The sequence below is a fragment of the Boleophthalmus pectinirostris genome, unplaced genomic scaffold (genome assembly GCF_026225935.1).
Source record: "Boleophthalmus pectinirostris isolate CB_2022bp ecotype Guang Dong unplaced genomic scaffold, ASM2622593v1 HiC_scaffold_6, whole genome shotgun sequence".
NCBI classification, from domain to species: Eukaryota; Metazoa; Chordata; class Actinopteri; order Gobiiformes; family Gobiidae; genus Boleophthalmus; species Boleophthalmus pectinirostris.
In genome coordinates, this window is record NW_026571447.1 from 16869130 (window position 1) to 16895621 (window position 26492).

Consider the following 26492-nt stretch of genomic DNA (forward strand, 5'->3'; position numbering starts at 1 on the left):
ATGCCATTTCTTTGCCTGGAATGTTCAACAGTAGGGCATTAAATATATTTTCTTTCCATTTCATCAATCACAGGTGTAGTTCAAAAATGCCTTAATAAACATAAACTCTTACCATCTGTGGGTTTGCTTCTCCATAGATCTGACTAAACAACCTGTCTCCATTGTGATTTCCAAGTTTATTTCCATACCGTGGAATAATCAAGGTAAAACAGTAATATCTCAATGGAGACAAGCAGGTGGTGGGTCCTTAAAGGCTTTGCACATGATAGAAGGTCCGTGAAGTAGTGTTGTTATTTCTTATGGGCATTTTAACCAGATACCCTTCCTGATAAAACCATAAAACAGACTTATTACTAACTGGACTAATTTTAAATGATTAACAGTTACGGGTGTAACAATATTAGCAAGATCACGATATTGTCATAGTAAAATTGCCACGATATTGTCGTGGTCTCGTCATGGTATTAAACTGTGTGTCGTTAGGCAAAAATACGAATTTTCAGTCAACTCTTGTAGCGCATAGCACAATAAACTACATGGACCATAATCCTTTGCGGCTGGGTCATCGGCCAGTATGCCCGTTGTGGACACATCAGCGGCTTTTAAGTCAAAGGTCTAGAAGCATTTTGGGTTTGTCGTGACACGAAACGAGAAAGGAGAAAAGGTGACAGACAAACAACAAACAGTGTGCAAACACTGCCAATGCACCGTGCGGTTCACCTCGGGAAATACTAGCAACATGAGAAGTTGAAATTTCAAGAATATGTTCAGAAAATGAAGTCAGGACAAAAAACTATACGTGAAGCATTTACAACAGTACTGCCTCACAACAGCGCTTAAGAAATAACGAAATACATAGCAGAATATATAGCAAGTGATTTGCATCCATTTTCGCAGGTGGACGGCGTTTTTTTAAAAGGTTAGTGGCTAAACTGGAGCCAAAATATAAAATGCCATTACATTTAAGCTTTTTTTCTTTTATTTCCTACAAGAAGGACTCAAATATATATTGAGTAATAATGTGTTTAATACAGCTTTGCGCACATTTGTTTATGTTTTACAGAAACGAAAACAGCTCGCTCCTTGTGCACTGATGCGGTCAGCTTCTGTCGGTCTTACTCCACGAGGCTCCTGACTACAGTAGTCGTAATGCTCAGACAGTCCATCAAGTGGTGCGGCTTTGTTTACCAAAGTCGAACTAAAACATTGTTTAGGTGTTACTTGAATTTTGCACTTCAACTTCAAAGGCGTTTCAAGCTGTTCAAAATGTCATTGATATGAATATGACAATAAATGTAACAAATTACTGGTCAAAGCATTTTATAATGTCAGTCTTGTTATTATGTATAATACTGTGATATCGTGAGCCTCCCCACCATATCGTGAGCTTTCCCACGCTATCGCAATAAATATCATACCCTGAGGATCATATTGTGATGATATCATATCTTGAGACTTGGATATTGTTACACTCCTATTGACAATATAAAAAAATAAAAGAGCATCTATGCAGTTCATACAAAATCCACCTCATAACATTAGCCAAAACAGCAGTCTCCCTCTCTCCCCTGAGCCAGTCTTTCTCACGTTCTCCAGCAGCAGCGTCGCTCTCTGCAGGTAGTTCCTGAAAAGCACACCAGTGGCAGGTCCTGTCTGAGTGTACCAGTGTGAGACTATATGTGAGACTGCACCTGTCATCTCAATCCTGCCACACACACTGCACAGCCCACACCACAGAGCTGCATACTGGGGTCACAACGGAAATGTTCACTACATTTAAAAACAGCTCTCAAACTAACAGTAAGAAGAAGATCTCAACTAGTCAAATTCATCAGCTCAGGTAAAGCCAGGTAATGCGCACAATCCATGTATACAGATATCATTTGCTATTTGTGTGTACCAACAGCATATATCTCTCTTGGAATGGGTGTGTCTTGTTTGTCTGAAAATGCCCTGTTTCCTTGTGATGTCTTGAAGTGGTAGTTTTGAAGTCAACAGATTCCTTTACCATTTGTTTACTAGAGACTGGCAATTCCACAACTGAAATCATCCAAATGACTCTATCATGAAGGTGTTCTGAGAGAAGAACTAAATATGCAGGGTTTGTGTGTTAAACATGTGAATGAATAAAACACAACTCCAGGAATGTTTTAATGAGGAAAGAACATTAAAATAGTGTAATATAGACCCACTGTGTCACTGATATTAGCATTATTAAAGCATTAGACTTGACACAATCGCACACAAAGATCCCTTTTGGATGTTTTGAGAGTTTACGGTGACTATAGCTTTTCAAAGATGTGCCCAAACTGCCAATGATTACATTTTTAATATGCCTTTAAGCACAGCACATTTGACTAATGTGATTTTGGCAAGCGAGAGTATAAAGCATTCCCAGAGCATTTAACTGTGCAGCTGCAGACATACTCTATCTTCTGGTCTTGTAACAGCAAAATATAATATTTCGATCTTAAAGGTGCACTATGTAACTTTTTGGTTGGCGGGCCATCACCTGCTGTTTCTATGGGTTATTGCTCTGCCTGGAATGTTCCACAGTATGACATTAAAAAGCTCTACATTACATTTATTCAATTACAGATGGTTTCATGGCTCAAAAAAAAAATAAATAAAATTTTAAAACAAGGATTCTGTCTGTGAACAGGGTTACACACACACCGATCTGACCTGTAACTTGGTCTGGTTTGGTCTCCATGAAGATAGAAAAGTTTAATGCCATACTGTGAAACATTCTGGACAAAGCAATAGCCTCTTCAGGGAGGAAAGCATTTGACGGACCCTTCACCAGAAAAGTTTTTGGGTTGAATTATTAATTGGAGTGTATTTGGCAAGTTGGATATTAAATACGAAGTCTTGTAAGTAATTTAAACCAGACTGAAAAAAATAATAATAATCTTAAATTATTATAAGTACGTAGCGTATTGTTACTACCTAAGCCCTAACCTCGATACCTTACACTATCCTTCTTCTTACATTCTTATACGAACGGCCAGTAAAGTTTACTCCACAAAATAAAAGGTGCTAAGTCATAGGTTTTATCACATATTTCCCCAAAAAATCAACAGGTGGCATAGCTGTACAGAACTCCTATTCCTCCAATTCCTGTCATACATTATGTGTTAACTGCCATGACAGTCAATAAACAACTTCTATAAACCAGCTAGATCTTTAAACAAAGTGAAAAGTGCCTCTATGACCCTTCATCCTTTCTTTCCCTTTTCTGCAGGTTAATTCCGAGTCCGCACACTTCGGGACGTGAATTAAAATGCTTTTAGTTCACTCTGCCCCAAAGTCAAACGTGGAGAAGAGGGGAGAGAGGCGTGTTTAGAGAATTTGTGCGTGTTTGTGCCACCACTGGACTCATTCATTAATCTGTCTGACAGTTGTGGGTGAACTCGGAATAATACTGGAGCAGGAGAGGAATCACAATGAGACAAAACTCACTGCGAAGTTGGAGAGGCACTGATGCTCTCTTGACATCCAGCGCTCGGATAAGCTGTTATAAAGGCAGGGTGAAATAAAAGAGGAAGGAAGGAGGGAAAACAGACTATTAAAAGTTCTAAATATGCAATGAATAACTGTTTTGCTTAAATAATATTCACATTCACATAAGACAACAGTTTTTTGCGCTGGTCCCAAACAAACTTAAATACAGTAATACAAAAACTAAATCTATAGGCTAGGTTACAGTGTTGTCCTCCACATGAGTGCAAATAATCTTCATCGACTTTGGTTCCAGTTCCCTTTATATTGAAACACTGCCGCCCCTCTCTCTGTAACAGCTGCAGTGAACCTTATAATTTTGGTCTTGAAATGTTTGTATTAACCCGCTTTATATGATCCCACTCCTGCAAGCGGGAAGGGACATTACCTTTAACAGCATCACTCTGGATTGGCTTTTAGTTGCTAATGTAGGATAACTGCTAGTCCTGATGTGCTTCATTTGACTGGAGTCACAAGCTATGGCTGATATCGCACGTACTTAGTTCGTTTCTTTGTACAGACTATGCTATGGGCTCAGTGTAAAGGACTCGTTCTTTGTGAAATTGTGAAGCTGTAAACCGTTTGCAACAGTATGAAAAAAAACAAAACAAAAACATCATAATAAAAAGGTGATCATTTAAATATATATTCCCTTACAGACTATTAACACGCCGATAACAACATGGGCAATGAGATCCGCAGGCATGTACTAAGCCGTCTTATCAAGTACCTCGGTCTACAGGTGGTAGTATACATGAAATTGGATGACTGAGCTGGTGAGGCCTTGAGATGAATGCACTTGACTTGAATGAAGAGGACACACACTGAATAAAAGTATAAAGCTTTGTATGTAAGAAACCTGTTCAAAAGTGTTCTCGTGTACTGATACAGAGAATGTTCAAGTAACTGTTAGTGTCAAGTAACTTAATATAATCTCACTTAGACACAGACACTGCATCTCCATATGTATCTGATTTATAACATCTTTACTTGTGTATTTATTTGATATGTAATATAACATTTATACATTTTACATATTACATTATACATTTATTACATATTTATTACTATGCAGTACAAAGTAAGTTGGCCAGTATGAACAAATTATTAAATCAAATGACAAAACATCTGTGTCTTATGAAGCAATGACATACAATGTATCATAGAAATACATATATACACATATATTCTGGTTATTGATTAACTATTATTTATAAACTTTAAGTGACATTTTTGTCACATAAAACTGAAAAGAATTTGTATTAAAATTTCTTGTAAAAATTAACTGCTGGGGTCTTTATTTGCAGAGTTTCTCCCCCTGTCTGTTTCCCATAACCAGAAGCGGTGCTACCATTAGGCAAAAATAGGTGGCCGCCTAGGGCCCCCAAACCTGGAGGGGCCCTCAACCAATTGCCCTCAGTGCCACTAATGGCCGAGGCCTCAGAGCAATTTGATTTTCTCTCAATATGACATTAGTAGTAGAGAGGAGTTTACTTTTAAACAATAATCATAATCATCATCATATGTAATGGATGTAAACAAAGCTGTAATTTTACAAAAAAATAAAACTGCTTTCAGTTCTGGTTATCTAGTAGGTGACCTAACTAATAAGACAAGTTTTCAATCCACCATAATTCAAATAAATAGAGATGTGCGTGTCTCAAGAACAATGTGGAAAAACAGACAATGCATATATTAAAAAACAAAAAAAAAGAGAAAAACAGTGCATTATAGTGAGGACCTCAAACTCAAATACACCTAGGGCCCCCAAACTGCTAACTCTGCCACTGCACATAACAATCAAAAACATGCACAATAGTCAAAATCCTCCAGCTAAGGCAATCCGGACCAAGTAATCCTGTTTATTTACTCCATAATCTTACTTGTGACTGATATAATGTTGTATTATAGAAGATCCTCTGTGTTTTTGTCTGTCTTTGCACCTTCACTACACTACTCAAATTGCCACCACTACTATCTCAGCAATATAGAAGCTGAACCTGCATAATATTATAATATACTGTTGGACCTTTAATTGAATTGTCTGTCTGTGTAGCTACGTGAGAGCATAAACCGCCCCTCTCAGTCATGCAGATTATCTGAACATATGCTAATCATTTGACTGCTAACTGGGTCTTTTCTATGGTAATATCCAGCGCTAAGTTAAACAGATAATTTCATTGAAAGCCCTGCATTTTAGCTAAATTGTCCTTTGCAGCCGTCATGCAGACAACAGCTGGTCCTTTCTGCTTTTAGTGCCATAAATCGAGATGCCAGTCACGATCCCAGATTAGTGTTCATCTGTCTATTTAGCTCAAATAGAAGAACAAATATATGGGCAAATTGTGCCATCTGAGAGCCTCTTTATCCACTAAATTACTGTACTACCCTATAGCTCTGGGTCATAAATTAAAGCTGCACTTTGTAACTTTCCTGGTGGAACGTCTGCTTCATTGCTTTTCACTCTAAGGAGATTCCACTTTGCCTAGAATATACCACAAAATACCATCAGGTGTTTACATCTCTTACTGTGAGTGTTATCACCACTCCACAGATCTGACCTGTAACTTGTCCTAATGGTATCACCTACTGGTCTCCACTGAGATACTGTAAGTGGATGGCGTACAGAGGAACATAAAAGTCACACACTGCATCTTTAACCTTGATTTAATTTAAAGCTGCACTGTGTAACTTTATGTTTGCAATCTTAAAGGTACAGTAGGTTGATTAGTGTTTAGACTGTTTACACATAACTGCTGAATTCTGTGGCTTCATTGTAGCACTGACCATCCATACCACCACTGTGTCCTTGAGCAAGACACTTTTCCCTCCTTGAATGTGGCGTGTGGGAGTGATTGGTGGTGGTGGTTGGAAGGATCAGAATTTGGCAGCCACTTTGCCATCAGCCTAACTAATCCTGTGAATTAGCATAACGCCATGAACCAAAACCAGCTAGACTTGACAGAATAAACAAGGTAGATCTAATCCAGTATTAACAGTATTAAAGTAAGTTTAGATGGGGGCTTAGCCAGGATTTTAGACTACTAGAATGAGTTCCACCAAAATAAGCCTGCACAACACAAGCTGTATCTGCCCCATAGTTTGAAAACCTCTGCCACTAATAAGACCCATTCACTGCTATTGTTTTCCATGCACCAGATGTGTTGCACAAAGCCTCCATCTGGGGCCATGCAGATGTTAACGTCTGGAGGTGTTTAAAATGAAAAAAGTCAAATGAAATTTCAAGTAACTTTTAGATCTGTTAAAAGAATAGGCAAACGCAGATGGGTGTCGCCCACATCTTCTACAATGTCTCCCAATTTAATTTCACTTCGGTTTTTGCTTCAAAACGGGCGTTAACACAGTGGGTGGGCATTACTTCTCCCCTTTAGCATCCTTTGATTCGGCTGTGCACTTGGGGGCACCTAAGGGCGTCAGTGAATCACAAAAAGAGAGAGTCGTAGCAGCATGTAACAAGGAGGAGTCTGGTGTAGATTTTAATTGGCTTTTATGGTTAGCTATTTGCTGCTAGCAGACTTCACCTCTAGCTAACCTGTGGATGGGGGGTTGCTGAGTCACCCTTTGTACAAAATGATGACGGATGGTCCCTGGTACACAGGTTCAGCTGAGGTCATAGATGACTACAGAGGCTAAAGACGACAGGAACTACATTTCCCATAAGGCAGCGTGTCTTTTCACTGCAGCGCAATAAACTATTTTCACAATGTAATACTTGTTTTAGAGGCAGTCTGTGAAAAAGCACCAAAAGAAAATCTGTAGAACTCAGGCAAAACATTCATAGAGATGCAATATCAAAAAACAATGTGAAAAGTAAACAAAAGAACCCGATAAGCTGCTGGATCTCTACTAGTAAATAAATTTATCACACGTTTGGGTCACAATAATTTTGAATGAATGTTAAATTTTGTATTAAGCATCTTAAAATCTCCATTGATTTAAAGTCGGACTAAATGCGTAAACTCTGCCCCACCATAACCACATTGCAAATAAAGCTGCTAACTCAGACTTGGGCATTGTACAGCTCCCAAGCCATATACGGCCATTTGGTTGACTCTGACCGGCCCATTTAAGATCATTTGGAATTCCAAAATAAACATATTTTATAATTTTACCTCATGCATGGACTAAAGCTGCATTGCTTTTATTTTAGAGGTGTTTTTTTAAATTACATTTTTTGTAAGGCAACCTCACTTTTTCATTCCTTAATCACAGCATATACTCTTACCAGTCTTATCAGCTCGTGAAAACAATGCTATTCACTGCTTTTTATAAAGAAATACAATTAATATTATGCATAAATGAGATAAGCATTTTGGCCCAGCCCTGCTTAATATTTTCTGTTTCTTATGTGTTTGGCTCCATGGAAAAAAGAAGCGCCCACCCCTGTGCTAACTGGATGACTAAAAAAAAAGACTGAGTAGAAAGGAGGGGTGGGATCTGAAAGAAGGAACGGTTTTGAGGAGTGTGTAATCAGAAAACACCTGGCTTTAGTCAAGAGAGTCCTGTGTGATGTCAAGTAGTACTTGAAATTGTGGCGACCACCCTAGACAGTGCAGACTGTTGTGAACACAAAGCTGGCAATGTACCTAGTTTGCAATAAAATAACTGAAACAACTGCTCTGTTACAACACAATCCCAGCTCTACATGATGCTACTAACTACATGCTCCAGGAGCTGAACCCAACTACCTACTTGTGAGTCAGTGCCATAGTGGTGACAGGTATACAACTTCCATATAACCCACTTTTGCTTAAAACTAAGGCTGCAATCAGACTTTCTAAACACAAAACTCAGTCTGGACTAGACCAAACTAAACCAGGACCAGAACAGGGCCAAACAAAGTATGAATAAGAACTAAACCAGGATCAAACCAGTTCTTGACGGGACATTCACACTTCACAAATGATCGATTCCTTGACCTTCTTGCTATAAGGTGCAAACCACAACTCTATTGTCTAATTGAGATGTACGGTACACTATAGCTGCGTTTGGGTTAAAAGGGTTGGAGGTTTAAGTCAGCAGCATTCAGCAAGTGCACATAGAAAAACAGTTTGAAGAATAGATGGCATTTCCCTCCCTTTGTAAACGCACACCAGCTTTCCTCCCAGCATGCCGCAGCTCCTGTCTGCTCCACTCTCGCTGGAGACCCCCGCGCACAATAGCTACTGCTGTTACTGTTTTTGATACGCTCAATAAGTTTCCATCTGGCAAGAAAATACGCCTTTATCCCCGGGCTGCAGCACTCAAAGGCAAACTCAGGGTATATACGGCTCTCTTATCGATTAACCTGAACGATCATCGACGGGACTGGAGATAGCAGTGGGGTGTTGAATAATTCAGGCAATAAGCGGCAGCCCAGTGCTTACAGAGGAAGTCTGATCAAGCAACAAATATGAATGTGGACTTGGAAAGAGTTAGAGACGCATGGTAGGCTATGGAAATGTTCTGTGTGTACTGTGTGGAAAGCTGTGGTCCTTGAAAAATGTTGGATAGTTGAGGATGCAAGATGTCCCCACTGACAAAAGAACATGAACAGCTTAAGACATATGTTATGCTATTATTATTGCTCATTATGTATTATCAAAAGATTATACAGAACAATTTTATTTAATTTTTTAAGGATTCTGCATATTTTCACATGCCTGGAATATAGGGATGGGACAGAATGACATTTCCATGGTATGATAATCGTGACCAAAAATATCACTAGCTATATATCGTGGAGTTGCATTTTCTCTCCATGTCTGGGTGATTTATCTCTGAACACTCCGGTTTTCCCCATCAACCTAAAATGCAAACTATAGGTAAAATCCTCCATCTTTCTAACTAAGCCAAGCTCAAGACCTGGAGATGGGTCTGAGAGCTGTACTGCAGTAGCTCACTGCTCCTCACAGGTTGCCCCAGCAGCAGGAATAATTTACATTATAAGGGATTCATTAAAGTATACCTTAACTTTAACACCGCCAACTTAATGTTGCTAAATTTTAAATGCAAAGTATAAGGCATTCCTTTTGACAGTGTTTAAAATGGTGCCTACCTAGACTGGATTGATTATTTCATTTGTTTATAGCGCTTTCCCAGACTCTCAAAGAGACTGTACAATTCTGTGTATTATTCATTCACTTCATATTCAGCGATAGTAAGGTACTAGGAAAACTGGCGGCCTAACTGTGGGTCCTGGTATTCCCAGTAGTCTCCTGTCGAGATCAAGGGGGTTTGGCCACAGGTCACTTTTGATGGACTGGTTGGACGTCTTCTGTAGTATGTTACAATTTGACCACTGCACTGTTTGTATCAAGCACCTTATGCAGCACTAGCTGTGAGAGTTTCTCTCTCACACACAGTCTCAGTCACATCATTGGTGATAACTACTCCTATAGTCACAGTAGCCCTGGGGCAGACTGACAGGATATGGCTCACATAACAGTTTATGAACTGGAGAGTTGGGGTCGAACTGCCAGCCTTGTAGCTATGGGCTTCTATTGGCTCACTGTCGCCCTGGTGAATGATTGCATTATTTAAGTTAGTGCGATTTAGAGAAACACATTTGTGCACAACAGCCGGGCTAAGATGTTTATCAGACTGTTGTAGGCTATAGGGCAATGATGTTCTGGCATATTTCCGCACTGACTACTGAGCGTCTGTGTCGCCCCAGGGTGCTCCTCTACTCTCTGGTGGAGATACGGGGGTGGCTCTGCTCTGCCTCCAAGGACACAATGATGGAGAGAACACAGGAAGAAGAAGGGAGAGAGACGCATCCACATATAATACACCAGCAGCTGTGGGTAGGGGAGAGGAGCTAGGAGGCAGATAAGCGCCTTAGAGGGTGGGAGTGATAACTGCTGATAGTGAGACTCTATGGAGGCCAAGAACAGAGTGAAACAGAAGGAAAGAGAACAAGAGAGAGGGGAAGAGAGGGAGAGAGGAAGAAAGGTAGAGAAACGGTCAGAGAGAGAGAGCGAAGGGGGTCGAGAGGAAGAGACAGAGAGCGAGAGAGAGAGGGAAAGATAGAGAGGAAAGAGAGACTGCTTCTTTAATAAATGAGATCAGGCGCCCAGACCATCTCCATAGCAACCCAGCGAGACGAGCTTTGGCCCGGTCTGCGCTCCTGACGAAAAGGTCTCGTCCTCCGTGTGCCTGTTAGCAGCGGGACTATCACTCTACACATCAGAGCAGGGCTGGATAAAACTGGGACTGTGTATCTATGAGGATGTTCACACCACCAATGTGTATTTAGGGATGACACTGTTTAGATCTCGTAATGTCACTGGTCTAATACAAAATTATTTACTTTTACATGGATGCGTTTGTTATAATCAATAAAACATATGCAGTAACAAATGGTTGTGGTTTATATATTTGTTAAAAATGGGCAAGTATCCACATGTAACTTGCATCTCCATTTAAAGTGACACCATGCAACTTCGAGAAGCTGCACATCACCTGAATGATTTCGTGGACAAAACATTTTTGGGACATTCTCCTTGGAGATAGTTATAGATAGAAGCACACAAATTGTGAATGTTAAAGGAAGACAAAACTAGCAGTTTAGGATTTTGGATCATATTATGCCAAATTGTGAACTATTTTAGTCAAACAGACAATATTTCCATGGAAACAAACAGGTGAAGGCCATCTTCTAGGCCAAATAAAAGTCAGTTTTGCAAAGATACAAGTCCACTTACAGTAAGAACCCCTGTTTTTGTATGCTTTTCAGTGCAATAAAACATAAAACGCAAGTCTTTTTGCTGTGTTACACAGTGAGGCTTTAAATTACAAATAAATTATGAATTTGTGAAAACTGATCAGCTGAATGGTAGTATAGTCATGAGGTTTTCCAGCATTCTCAGTTGTTTTTCATTTTCAAATTTTAAGTGTAAAACTTACTCTAATTCTCTACTGATAGTGCATTAGACCTATGTTCCATTTAGTTTAAGAGTCAAAAACGACTGCTTAAAACACTAGAGTGGTGTACAGACTCGACATTAACATGTGTTCATGAAGAGAGAAACATTTCTATCTTGTGTTTTATCAAACAATAGTCACCACATAAGAGACATGTTTCCTTCATGTGATTTTTCACTTCCTTTTTCCTCTTTTCAAAATGTCTACTGAGATTTGAAGTATTGTGCTCTCAAATACAATCTTCTTTGCCAACCACATTATTACAGCATTTCTATTGTAAGAAACACTCTCTAGATGGAAAATGCTACTTACACAATATGCACCTTCGATGGTTCTATGAAATAGGCCGACAGTTAGTGGCTTTTGTTGTATTTTGTAGTTTTGCTGCAACAAAATCAGGGACTATGCTCTGGATTTATGCCTGGACAGATTCTTGGACACTGTATACTATTGATTGTCCCTTTGCATGAGGCTAATGATGCTGCGATTTTGTCTTGGCATTCACTCTCTTCTAATCTCCAGGGACCGCTACTGGTCCTCTGCCATCCTGTTTCTCTACATTTGACCTACGGAAAAGTTCAGAATCAGTAAATCCTGGCACACAACGTTGTATATGACCCTGAAAGTAAATAACAGATATATTTAATAAAGTTCAGATTAATCATGATAAATCAACTTTGAACCATGTTAGTTGACCTCAGATACATGTCTATTTTGTTTTATTCATGTATGTTTATATTTGACTCATATACACATATTTGACTTATATATATTTGATTCAAATGTCAGTGCCATGTTGCTAATACATGTGCTGCTAATCAGCTGTTTAAATATGTGTCAGTCTTCACTATTGCCAGTAGAGGGCAGCAGATATCCAATCCAAGTTTTTGCGAAAGAACTAAAATCTAGAGTCTACTACTATCTAGAGTTTGCTGAATAAAAGCTCAATATGGGCCCATTCAAATGGCAAAAAACCATCCCATTTCCCATAATGACTCCAGTCTGGTCTTTTTCAAAACCTTAGGACAACCTCTGTTTCCTATTTGCCTTGTTAGACGGTTCCTGACTGGAGGAGCATGACACAGCAGACTGCGTATTCAAAGCACAAAGCTTTATTTAATTTGCAAACAACAAGCTGTGGCTCTGGGAGGTGATTGGACCTCAGCTGTCTACAGATCCCCATCGCATGATTCATCACCACGATATTCAGTCAATCAGTGCAAGTGAGTCAGCAGCCGCCTGGTAAAGTACAGCCCATCCATGCTGGGTTTAGGCTTACTACATACTTACTACATGTACTATAATAATATTTGAGAGGGCAGATATTATCACTGATCAAACCCAAGTATAATTTCATTGAACAAATGGATTATGCAGTTTCAACTAAATGGTTGAGTTATACCATATTCATGTGGTTTTCCAGATGATTTTAGGCTTACTAATACTTGAAATGGCAGGTATAATCACTGACCAGACACAAGTAATTTCAATGAACTACACTGAATTCTTATTGAGTTTTTTTTTTTTTTATAGGAAGACCATTTTAATATCTGTCCATGAACTGCAGATTTTTTGGGGTAACTCTGGGGCAAAAACATTTATCATTGTCCACTGTCCCAGGGAAATAAACCAAATAAATAAGCACCAGAGAATTGTAGGTTGTTAGGTAGGGATGTTGCAAGCAGTGATTCATCACCAAGTAGCTTGCTGCTTTATGCAACACTTTGAGGACTTTCAAAAAAATACAATAATTTCTTTTAAATTGTTTATCACTATGGCAAGAGTCCTAATTTTTCCACAATCCTGAAAAGCATGGTTAGATTTGGCATGCTTTATTTGTTACTCTGTTACCTTTCCAAATGCAATATTATCATTTATGTGCTTGGTGTAAAATAACAAATTGGTTTGTGATTTATTACATTTATGCATCTTTCCTATTGGGTTACTGAAAAAGACCTGTGCAGTGCTAAATCAAATCAACATGATCAAAAACCTTCTGCTACTATACTGTTGATTTTACAGTCAGTACTTACTTAAAGCGGAACTACTTTGCAAAATTGACTTTCAGGGCTTTTACCTATGTTATAGTTGTTTCCCCTCGCCATGCATTCACCCGAAGTTGTATTTGGAGTGATTTGTGCATGTTTGAGCAATCTTTAAACACTTATTTTCAATACATCAAGTTCAATCAACATTTTCACCCCCACCAGCACATGCCCACTGCTCTGTACTAACTTTTTTCTCAAATTTTATTTTTTATTTTCTTACTTTAAGTGGTACTTCTATCTTTGTATAGTAGACCTACCATTACTTCTATAGCTAATAGATAGTGTAATTACTTCTTTTAATCTGTTTGGCCTATGTGCATTTATATATTATTTTCCACTTCTCTCTCATGCTAAATTACAATAAAGAAGAAAAGGGAAGTTATTGTACCGAGTTAATGCAAAAAATATGGGAATCCTTATAGCCCTAATAATGTCTTATGGAAACTTCATTAAAGCCATCTCAATCACCCTGGTCTAAAGAGCTGAGTGAGACAGTACCACTCGGAAATACTTTCACATGAGCTTGCATATTTCCCGTGCATGGATCGATCTCAGAGGTGGGGCCTGCAAAAACATATCGGATGTCTTACCCGCTCGATATGTGTGTTAATGTTGTGCACCGCTCGCCATCCGGAAACTACTGATGGAGGAAGAAGTCTGCCTCCTCCTCCTCCTCTTCGGTACACCCCTCAGAGAGCAGTGTCCTCGAATAGCCTCGCACTAAATGGACAAAGAAATGAATCAAATCGTCTGGGCGAGCTGCAAATGACTATTCATGTCAGATGTTGATTTGGTTTGCGAGTTATTTTCCTAAAACGTGAAAAAGATGTGGGGGGAAAAAGTGGGTATATTATAGAAGGTTTAATAGGGGTAGTATGCCCTGGTCTGCATATCAGTGCACTCTAGTGGCCACAGAGGGAACTGCTGGTCATCTTTACAACCGTGTATGGTACTCGGAACTTCTTTAAAGGTGCAATATGTCACTTTTCTGGGGATTAAATGTATGCATCTCCATGAAGAAAAGCAGGTGATGCCACAAGGATTAGTTATGTGTCAAATCTGTGGAAAGGTGACTCTGCTCACTGTAAAAAAAACAAAAAAAAAACATTTTTTAAGCAATAAAAAGATTACTAATTTAATAAATGTAAGATAGGTACATTTAATGCGACACTGTAGGGCAAAAACATCTCTATAGAGACAAGCAGGTGGCAGACACTTGGACAGAAAAGTTGGACAGTGACCTTTAACATATTTTACATTTACATAGTAGACATAGGACAGTAAACAATATTATTGGTAATTGTGCTAAAAACAGAAGCAGGAATTGTTTGTGGTACATTTTGTATAATGGTGATAATCACGACTACACTATACAGAAAACAAAGCTCTCCTAAGTCTTATTTATTTACACTTTACATTTCACAGTTCTATATTACGCAAAACTGACTTTTGTGAGCTTTAAACAATGTTGAAATGTTGTTACTTCCTCAAAATGAATGAACAAATCACAACTCCAGGCATGTTTTTGAAGTGGAAACAACATTGTAAGATAGAGCCGATAATAATCACAGGCCCATTAAAGCAGGTCCAGGTTATTTAAACACAATTTATTCCTTCTAAGAAATTATGAACGTCTTTATAACTCACATTTTATTATTATTATTATGATACTACCTAAACTCAGTTATTTCACCACAGCATTTTAAATATGGTCTCATGCCTGCAGCAGTTGACAAAATGGCAGTTTATATTCTAGAGTACAAACATGTAGGTACTTTCTAAACTCTGTACATTTCTCAGACTCAGACTCACTTTCTCTCTTTGGGAAAGGCGTGACAGCTGTGAGATGATGAGGGGAGCTGAAGGAAAATATTGATTCAAGTGTCACCTCCGCTCCTTTATAATGAAAAGCTAAAGGTGCAAGAAGTGAAAAAGTCAGTATTGCCTCATCATTTAGCAATATGATGAAAAAAATCATATTCAAACTAGAGAAAAAGTATCTGCTGAAAAAAACAGTCAATGGACATGGCGTATCATTTTATTTACAGAGTAGAGAAAATATATGGATATGATTATGGCAGCATATTCATTAAAAGGCACCATTTGGCAAACGTTAATGAAAATGGTGTGTGAATACATTCTCAGTTTTTAAATAACTTTTTTTTTTTTGTAATTCCAAAGATAGATATCTACACACTGTACACTGTATTTTACATGAGTTGGTACATTTCTAATTAGTGATAGACACTATGCAACTTTCTGGGGGTGGAAAGTCAACTGCATGATTCCATGGAAATATAAAGTTAAAACCATACTACAGAACATTTTCCATGGACATAGACATGTTTTGTGTCGTACTGAGGAATATTATAGCCAAAGGAACGACATTTCCATGGAGACAAGCAGAAAGAAGCCCTCCTCCAGGAGACAAAAAAGATGAAGTTGCATAGTGGGGCTTTAAAGACAGTATAGTAAAGGTAGGCAGAGGTAGGTGAAGACTGACTAACTGTTCAAAGAATTTTCACATTATTTTTTTTTATTTTAAACAATTACAAATACTAAAACAATTAATCAAAATTTTGCTTAGACAGATATGATTACGGGGTATGCCAGTTTTGACAACCTAATGAAAGAGTAGAAATGTAATAAAGAATGACTTGCAAAAATTATCCAAGTAAATACCTATTTATGCATTATAAGAAAAGATTCCAGTGGATCTCAAACTTCTCTCTAGATAGATGGTTTTGTGGTTGTCAGTAGCAGCCAGGCTTCTTGGAGCCAACCCTCTCTTCCACCTCTATGTTTATTTTAGTCCCTCTGCACAATACAACAACTAAAACAACAGTATATATTATATATATATATATATATACTCTGTCATTTGAACCATAAAGATTTGAATTACAGCTATGTGATTATTAAGTAATTATTCCTCACATGACAAATTAACATAGCAGCATTTCTTAAGAGAATAAATAAGGTAAAGAGAGAGTTTCCGCCAACAGCTGATGCAAGACAATATAGACTGATATTGGCTATAAATAAATGTGTATGTACTTCCTATTGCTGAGACAGTAGGCCTATCGGAGTACAGGAAGAACAGGAAACAAGGCTGTAACTGAGATTTTCAATCCTGCAATGCTGGGTTTATTTTAGTGTCCATAAACATGGCAAAACAACACAACCACTAAAGTGAATATAGCTTTATTGGGGCAACTGTTGGTGGTTGGGATATTTTAAACAACAAGTGAGCATTTGCCCTCTAAGTGTATGTGGTAAATAATAACAAAAGTAGCAGAAGTATTTTGGTACCTCCAAAACTATAGCTTTGTGTTCCCAGTCTAGTGTTGCCATGATACTAAAATTTCAAACTTGATTTCCATACAAAGGAATAGACTTGATACTCAATACCAATTCCAATATGATAAAAAAAACAAACACTCTTTATTTAGACAAAAGAATGTGATTTTCAACATAAAATCATAGTATGTTCTTTTCTGTTACTGTGTGGTCTTATGTCTGTGTAATCCCTCATTTGTCCAGGTAGATTCCATAGTGGTCCATGGGCGTGCGCTAGTCTATGTAGTCTTATACTTGTTCTGATACAGCTCAAGATCCTTTAAAATCTATTCAGGAAAGGTTCATTTCTGTCCTGTGAATGTGACTTTATTAGTATCAATACCTGCTCAAATGAGCATCTAGTTTTAAAACTAATTGATTTTCAATACTTTTGCAAAAAAAAACTATACATCGAATACGTATAAGTATTATTAATATACCACCATTATAATGGGCATATAGCTGGTTGCACAATATACAATACATTTAGTGCATATAGACAGGGATATAAATTAGACTGAGGCTTGTTGGTTGTGTGTATAGCATATTATTCCTGTTCTTCTTAATTAGCAAGAGGCAATTTACTGTTAATGAGCATAAATACATCAATAAATTAGTTCATTAGGCACTAAGCATAGTGTGCCAGTGTTGTTTGGCATATCCTATAGGAATGGGAGTAATTGACAGACTTAAAATAAAATAAACAGTCTCGTTAAAATACTCAGTCTTACCAAATAATTCAGTAAGTTCCTGCATCGTCCCATAGGCAGTAAGTTGTTGGCATTACCCTTATTTCCCACATGTCAGTAACAGTTTGTGATTCAGTCCACGTTTTTACACAATTCTAAAACTATCTGATTAAAATCTTCAGCCTGGTCTGCAAAAACGTAATGCCCAGCCCCACGAATGGTCTGTAAAAACAAAATTATAAAAGAGTTTTATTAAGTATTAAAGTGAATTTATCAAGCTATGTACAATTTATATATAGCTGGGTAAATAAATGCAACAAAGATACAATATATATATACAGATTTGGCATAATAACATTTTTAAAATACAGTAGATGTGACTAGAATAATAAAAAGTGTTTATGTATTTAAATAATGCTCATTTGAATTTACAGTGTACACTGGAATGAGCATTGATCATGTTATAATTTAATGATATGCAAAGGAATATGTACCCCATACTTTTTATGTAATAAAGTTAGATTTGTTTTGCACCAGTATAGACATATTGTAAAAGCAGCTCCTATGGTCCAAATGAGACCACTGTGTGCTATCTGGCGTTAAAAAAGTATTTTTATCTGTGAACTAGGAAATAAAAGTGGTGCACTATTAGCATGCTGTTGTATGCATTACTGTGACTGCAAAACTGTGAAAGCTGTACTTATTAGCTCATTGCAGTGAATAATTAGTATGCCAGGAATGCTTTAGTGAAGTCAGGTTAAAAATGCACCAGTGCAGTTTTTTTTAGGTACAGCGCCTTTAAACTTTTAAAAGGGAGTGTCACTTACGATGATGTCCACTCTTGAGCTGGGCCTGATGTTTTTGATAGCACTCCCGGAGTTGCTGTCTATACTGGACCTGGAGCCATAGATGATGGAGATGGGGATGCCAGGATGTAGTCTGTCTATTCTGTGCAGCATTGGCCTCTTAGCCCAGCCATTAGGGAGAGTCATGTTTTTGAACGCTGTTTCCCCACTGTTGAAAAAGGAATATGATCACATTCAAGGTTCAGAAATTAAGCTGTGTAAAATCTTTGGTAGGATTAAAGAACGAAGAGGGATTAACTAGAAGCACTGGGGAATCATATACTGTGGTTGGCCATGCTATTTTGTAATGGAAAATTTGCTCACTTAGGGATTAAACATTCCAGATTTTTTTACCTAAAAAAACTATATACAAAGATAAAAATAAATAAATATAGACTACTAGCTACCAAACTAATGATCAGATGTGAGCAGCATTATAAAATAAGATTAAATATATAAAAAGACCTTGGCGTTTGAACGTTTAAGTGGTATATGTAGTCTGACACTGTGTTGTCATCAAACATGCAGGAAAACTTCTTCTTAAAGTCTGGTCTGAGGGTCTGCACCAGTGTGGGACCTAAAGAGAGAGAGAGAGGGACAGAGATTCTCAGCTGTCATAGTGAGCCATGTAGCTATTAAGAAACAAGGACACATCATTATACTTAACATGATTTTGAAGAAATGAGAGGGCAGGCAGCTATACAGAAGTTAAGTGTTGAAGCTTAAGATTTTGCGGTTCACAGTTCACTGGGTCTTAACTTTTAATGAAAGCGAATACCGGTACATGTGATGAGAATAAAAATGTGTGTGGAATTAAACTTTTACTGCAAATAATGTGGAAGAATTTGAAGGCTGCTACACAAAATAATGAGACATACAGTAGTAGAGTAAAAAACATACAGTAGTAGACATACAGTACTAGGGATAAAAAGACAGACATTTAAATGGTCACAAAAAGCATAATAAAACAAAAAAATAAAAACACTACCGTTTTGGGTCTATTGGAACTTCCATGGCATTGCTCATTTAGATTTTTAGATTTAGATTTTGATGAGTCAAGATTTTTTTAAATAATTAATATGCATTTGATCTGCTTTTAGTAAAACACTTCACCTTTGACACTTTGAAACTAACTAACACCGACCATTTTTGTAAGCATTTAAACATTTATCCAGTTTTCATACATATTTCATATTTCCACTCACTTGTATAATACATTATGATCTCTATTCACCCTCTCTTCAACATCACCCTGCTCAGATCACGGAGGTCCCTGTATTAAATAGCACGTGTACTGTGTGATCCTTGGCTCTCACCTAGTGGTCCCACCAGTCTGAGGCCAGCCAGAGGGTTGAAGGGGCTGAACATGGCGCCCACAGCTTTGATCCACACTGGGATGGGGCGGTCCGGGTCGCTTTGGTCAAAACTCTCTGGGAAACCCCACGGCTCCACCAGGATGATGTGCTTTACTCTACAAAAAGACAGAATATGTATGAACTACAGTCAGTTCATTCATCAACTTATCAGCCTGCAACTGAAACCTGTCCTGATTATACAACAACACTTAATCAAATAGCTCACTAGGGTATATTTTGGAGCCCAAAGATAAAACAGGCTCTTTTACACTGGGTATAGTTTGGGGCCTAATACAGTTTATACTCAGCCAGCCACAATATTACCATATTGACTTATCGTTCAATATATGAAAGTTGGAACAATATATTTTTGGGCTCAATATTTACTGTGTGTACAATTTCTTTGCAATAGTGGGGAGATTTTTTTAATTTTAATGTAATAATCAAAGACTTGAGCTGTAGAATAAATCAATTATATTGTTAATTATGACTTCATTCTGCAATTTAATTGTTGTAGCTAAGGACTTTTAATGGTAATGTATATTTAAAAATATGTTTACTGGGATTATCCTGCTTGACAGTCACAGTGACAGTGGCATAATTATTTTCAATATTATTGTTTATTGCAATATTTCTCTGCAGCAACTATATTGCTCCAAAATTTGTTATCGTGACAGGCCTAGCCTATACCTTGTCATATCATTGACCAAAAAAAATTCTTGAAGTCTCTTAAAGTAATGACAAGTACATTTTTAATTAATAGTGAGTGGGATTTATATTAGTGTGTGAACACTAATATGAACAATATAATATCATCCAAAGCTGTACAACAGACACAAACTGTATGCAAAAGAGCAACTCTTACATATTTTTTTTAAAGGCAGCCATTTGCCGAAGGACAAACCTTGCAGTAAGGCTTAGTACAAGAACACATGTCTGATCAAGAGCATCTCTGTTAATAACTTGAAGGCTATTCGGTAAAGTAGCATGATAACAGCAAAAAAAGAACAGGCAAAAGAGAAATGAATTTTAAGCGTTACTGATGCAAAGAGTTGATAAGAGATTGGGGCCATTTTAGCAGAGTCCCTGGGGAGGAGAGCCAGTGCTGAGCTGAGATGGGGAGTGGGAGATAGTCACTCAGACACTTGGAGGACAGAACTGTTATCTTGGTCTGCCAGCGCCTACAGCCACAACTACATCCAGGAAAGGTGCTGCTATGTGCTCTGCCCATGTTAGGGTCATTATTCAAAGCACTTCCCGGTTTGCTTCTGGGCACGCACTTAATCTACTATTTGTCCTTTACTGGTATAACACAGGCTGCTGAATGTAGAACAATGTAAATCAGGGAACAGCACGCCATTCCATGAACCAGTCTGAGGTCATAAATAAGATCAGTGTTGGGAAGTAATAAAATACTGAACTACGTATTCACAATACTAATTTTGTAGTTACTGCATTATTAAGTCCTTCTTTTGGTATTATTAAAAATGTAATTACTATCTTAAAATCAAAATGTGGGGCATCTGGCATAAGAACCAAACAATCAACTGAAAAAAAAAAAAAGCTCTGCATAATTACATTATAATATTGTCTGCATGTAAAATCAGTAGTTTTATGTGATAGTACTGGCATGTTCCAAATAGAAAGTTCTCATGCGGGCTCTTCCAGCTCCTGACCCTGGCTCCCATTGACTTTGAAATATTGTCGCCCCTCTCTCTGTAACTTCTAAGGTGAGCCTTGTCATTTTGGTCTTAAAATGTTTATATTAACCTGCTCTACATGATCCAGGTGTTTTTTTTTTCCACTATTTTGTTCCTCAAAATAATCCTATTCATAATAGGAGCCTGGCTCAAAATTCACTCCTCTTAGCATCATGAGCTTCATTTGAGTGATGCTGAATGCTGTAGGTGACATCACACTCACTTAGTCCACTTTCTTATACAGTCTATGGATAGTACTGGCAAGTAGCTGTCTCACAAAAACAACAAAGGAAAAATATATTAACAAAAGTTTTGAAATTTGATTTAATACCACTGAAGTATTGGTAATGTTATCCTACTAAGAAACCAACCTTTTATATTGATAGATAACGCTATTCACTACTGGTATACATAAATAAAATCGTTAAATGCTGGTTTCTCTACAGAGTTATGTAGTTTGAATTATAACTGAAAAAGTGATGGTGAATAACAGTGAAAATGGGAAAAAAACTGCATTCTTACAGTACACTCACCTGTCTGGATATTTAATGCCGTACGAAACAGCCAGATACCCTCCTAGGTTATGCCCCACCAGGATCATAGTCTCCAGCCCTTTCTTCCTCCTCCACTGTTCAATGGAGTTCACAAACTGCTCCTCTGCCTCCTGTGGATCTGAGGAGAACTGCGGTCTGCTGCTGAGTCCAAATCCCAACAGGTCTAAAGCCAAGACTGGTCTGTGCCGCGAGAGCACGTCCACATTCTGAGCCCAAAGTCCAACTCCGCCTCCAAAACCATGAAGGAGAATCATGGGGGTCTTGTGTGAGAATGTGTCGCAAGGGAAGGTGAGTGTCCATAGCAGGTTGTTATGGGAAATAGTGACATACTGTTTGGAGAAAGAGCTCGAGACACCTAGAGAAAGAGGCCATAATGAGAAATATCAACCAATGTATCCAGTTTTAACATCAATATAGTACTTTAAGGTACTATTACACTAAATTAACTCTTGTAAGCTTTAATCCATGTTATAATTCTGTTATCTCCTCAAAAAACATACCTGGAGTTGTGTTTTGTTTCATTTACACATGTTTGAGCAACCTTTTATAATTAGTCTGTCTACATCTCCAAAACTCAAAATGCTCTGATCCACCTTGTGATGTCATGAAACGGTAGTTTTCAAGTGAATAGCTACCTTTTACCTTTTACCTTTAGTTTAGTAGAGGTTGGCAATTCCGGGGCTATAATCATTCAAATGATTCTAGTGAAGGTGTATGGAGTTTAAAAACACAGGGGAGCACTTCCTGTATTACCATGACATCACAAGGTGAAACAGAAGAACACAGCCTAAATATGCAAGGTTTGTGTGTTAAACCTGTGAAAGAAGCAAAACACAGCTTGGATGTGTTCATGTTATACAATTTAATGTCATAATTTCAGATGGACGGTAAGTGCTTTTAAAACTTCATGTGAGATTCACCGTTTTGGAAAGAAATAATACAATCAAATTATGGTGCACAAATGTTATTATTTGTTAGGGATTGGCTCCACATAGAGTAATTAAAGTGATATTAACCATAAACCAGGTCAATGTCTACAATCTGCCAGTTAAATAGCAAATTCCACCACAAAACTCTGACCGGCCCTTCACTACAGCTCAATTTGAAACTTTAGGATTTTAATATGTTGTGAATGCAAAGGATTTGGTAAATATGCCCACTAAAATTCACTTGATAATACTATTTGCCTTCCTACACCTACTGAACAAAAATAATACACAGACTGCTGCAACTAATAGTTTTCTGTCAAAATCTACATAAATTTGATCTATACAGTCCATATTGAGACATAGAAGGAGCACCCATTTTAACCTTCTCACTATGTGGCAGAACTAATCATGAAATCACATGCAATCAAGGAAGCCCTGATTTCATTTGATTGCACATAGTCATACGAACAGGTCAAGTATTGTTTTCGCTCTAGCAATAATCATGGCATTTAAACTCATATAGAAACATACACACATGCAAAGTTACATTTCAGACAGTCTCTTACATCGCAGCATCTGTTCCTCTGCTGTCTTTAGTTGGTTTAGCGAAGTGGGGCACCATGACGGCAGCCAGTTAGGGAGCCAGCACCACCTACAGAGAGCAGGGGATCAGGTGAAACATGGGCCTAATATTATACAAAAAATCCGAGGCATTTCGACTTATGTCAAAAGTGCTATAATATAAAACTAGACTAGCTAAAATAAAAGTAAATATATTTATTTTATATTTACTTTATTGTACTTATATATACATTTGAAAATGTGTCCCCTTTTTAATTAAACTCTGAGGTAGTCTGACTGAAGTCAAAAGTCAGGACTAGCTAGTCCCGTTTTATATTAAAGAACTTTTAATGCAGTCGGAGTGCCTCGTTTTGTTTTGCTTTTTTGTTTTTTTTAATAGTTATTATTATTGTTTACAACTTTGTTCTCACAGTGAAAAATATAGGACTACATACACACTCCATACAGTTGTACTACAATTGCCTGGACAGTCAAGAATACATACTTCTCCAGTACTGGAATATACAGAGAGAACCAGTCAGTTAAAATAAGATATTTTTTTCAAATATATATTTACTTATATTTTATTGTACTTCTATATACATTTGAAAATGTGTCCTCTTTATAATTACTGTATTTATTTTTTCATCCCACTCAATTTGCTGTGTTATCAAGAACTATTTGTTATATTCATATAACTGTAATTTCCCTTGTGGATCAATAAAATGTATAATTAGTCTAATAAAAACTATTGTGGATGGGCTTTTGTCAATTCAAGCAACTTTATAATTAGTTACCTTATAGTTGAATCCACGTATTCCCAAGCATTACTGACAAGACTGTGAACTCCAGCAGCAGCTAGCACTTTGTGAATGACCCTGAGTTCAGAAAAGAGTGAAACAAAAAGTATATGAGGCCAAAGAGCACAAATCAGGGCACAGGTTTACAGTTCCACAGATAGGAAGTGATACAGAATTCCTCGGTAAATAATGTATTGATTAGAGTAGCATTTGTACAGTACAGTTTGAATGGTTTTCATGGGGATCATGAAGAAGGCAAATGATCACTCTTTGTCCTCAACAAGGACAAACATTCAGCAGAGAACACAGTAGTGAAGAGTCCCATACATTTCCTAGTAAGTAAATAAGCCATTCCTAGAAATAGAGGAGAATTGATTTGAGTTAAAATAGATAATATCATGAATGTTGTAAGATATTTCACATTTGATTATTGAGTTTATTAGTTTAAACAACAAAATGCTGCAAAAGGGACTGACTAAAAATGAAAATGAAATTAAAATACATTTTTATGAATCACCAAATAAGGGTACGGCCTACAAAGAGATATTTCTTCACTTTATTTGGGTAAAATTGCAATAATTTCACATTTATCTAATATTTAATCCACAACTGCTACATTTAGAAACATGTTTCAACATGTTTCTCTTGAACCAACATAACCTTTTCTGAATATTGTTATCGGGATACTCCAAAAACATGTCAAGATAATCAGCTATGTTGCCCAGCCCTACACAGAAGAAGCACTAAACCCAAACTACAATTTTACACACAAAGTCTATGTGTTTCTTTTGCATTCATGTTAAAAGTTTGTTTCCTTTTCTCCTTCTGTTTTTTTTTTTTTTTTTTTTTTTTTTTTTTACCTTCAAGGCCTAGATATTTTCTAGTAATAGTTGTAACCGCCTTTTACAACCTTGTATAGAAGACAAACTGAGATGATGACATTATAGTTCACAGGTATTATAGGTCACAGTTTGGCTCCAGAGGTAAAGGTCAGCAGCCTATAACACCCCTTAAGTTCCTTTATCCAACCGCGAAACTGATTGGTACAGCGTGTTCCCATTGACTAAAAAAGTTATGTCATAGGCACAGACTTAAACATACAGCGTGTAGGGAACACATGTTTACAATAATAGAATACTGCTGTACTTATAGTGCTATAAAGCTGTTAGGAGCAAGGTAATGACAAAGATGTGCAGTAGATAACGTAAACACGAAAGGATCACAATGACACAGAAGAGAATGGAGAAATAAAAGTGATTTAGTTGAAAAAAACATACCCTCTGCTCGCTGCCACCTCCCGCTCGGCCATAGCTCCAACATCAACACTACTTCTCCGGGTCACGTGACCAGCGTAGGCACGTCAATACAACTCCACGGTGGCTAAGAAGCGTTTGTTTTTATTTTCCGATAATCCGTATTCTAGGAAGTTCCGCGCCGTTCTCCTTACCCGCCCACGCAGACAGTTAGCTCGGTGCATACAACGAGCGCATCCAAACGCAGAGTGTCAGGCAGTGCGGATGTAACTTTGCTGTCTAGGATCTAAACATTGCTCTGCTAAAAGAGCGTAGGTAAGTAGCCAAATTGACGCACTAACTTCCTATTGAAATCGAAATTGAAGATATTTAAACGCTTTGCACTTTCATATGTCGCTGTCTTGATGTACTGCCGTAGCTCTATAAATAGCCTCCAATTCAAAACAGAAGTATCAGAAGTACCTACTTGCAACCCATAGAGAACTTGCTAACGTTGACATTATTGCGAAATACTGAGACACAAGCTACTGTTCAAACTCATTCATTACCAGCAAAGTCACATCAGCATCCCACTGTCTATGACCAGTGAGAATGGATCAAAGTAATATAATGTTGCAAGTTAGATGCATGTTTTGGTGTGGTTAATGCATCTGTCACGGATATTCTTAATCTTATCTTTTGTAGCTATTAGAAATCATTCACTGGGTGTGGTGTTGTAGGATCCACCTTTGCACTTGAGTTTAAAGGGAATCAGTCCAGTCTGTAATCTGGGCCACAGCTTCCTCCACAAGAGACTTTGCCTCCTCTAATTGATCTGGAGTATAATGAAAAACAAATACATACATTTTTGTCTTTTAACTTTACCAAATTAGAAAATTTTTAATGCACATGTTTATTAAACATGTGCAAATATGTACTTCTAGAAACATGCTACACCATCCTGTATAAAATTTGAAAATTAAGGGTTTGAGGTTGCAGTTTACCTACTTCTT

The 26492-nt window shown here is 37.6% G+C and overlaps 2 protein-coding genes across 2 annotated transcripts in view; one reads left to right on the forward strand and one right to left on the reverse strand.

Moving 5' to 3' along the window:
• Nucleotides 1–16663: 16663 nt before the first annotated feature.
• On the reverse strand, nucleotides 16664–25772 carry abhd5a (abhydrolase domain containing 5a). The gene is made up of 8 exons (XM_020937286.2): nucleotides 25525–25772; nucleotides 24245–24325; nucleotides 23453–23538; nucleotides 21937–22312; nucleotides 19665–19819; nucleotides 18814–18925; nucleotides 18331–18517; nucleotides 16664–17725 (listed from the first exon to the last, which is right to left on the reverse strand). Exons 1-8 carry the CDS (start codon nucleotides 25554–25556, stop codon nucleotides 17636–17638), a joined length of 1119 nt encoding a protein of 372 aa, XP_020792945.2. The 5' UTR covers nucleotides 25557–25772; the 3' UTR covers nucleotides 16664–17635.
• ano10a (anoctamin 10a) overlaps nucleotides 25699–26492 on the forward strand; it is a 32182-nt gene continuing 31388 nt past the window's right edge. The window contains exon 1 of the mRNA XM_020937285.2: nucleotides 25699–25815. The gene's annotated coding sequence lies outside the window, so the exon portion shown is untranslated. The remainder of the gene's footprint in view (nucleotides 25816–26492) is intronic.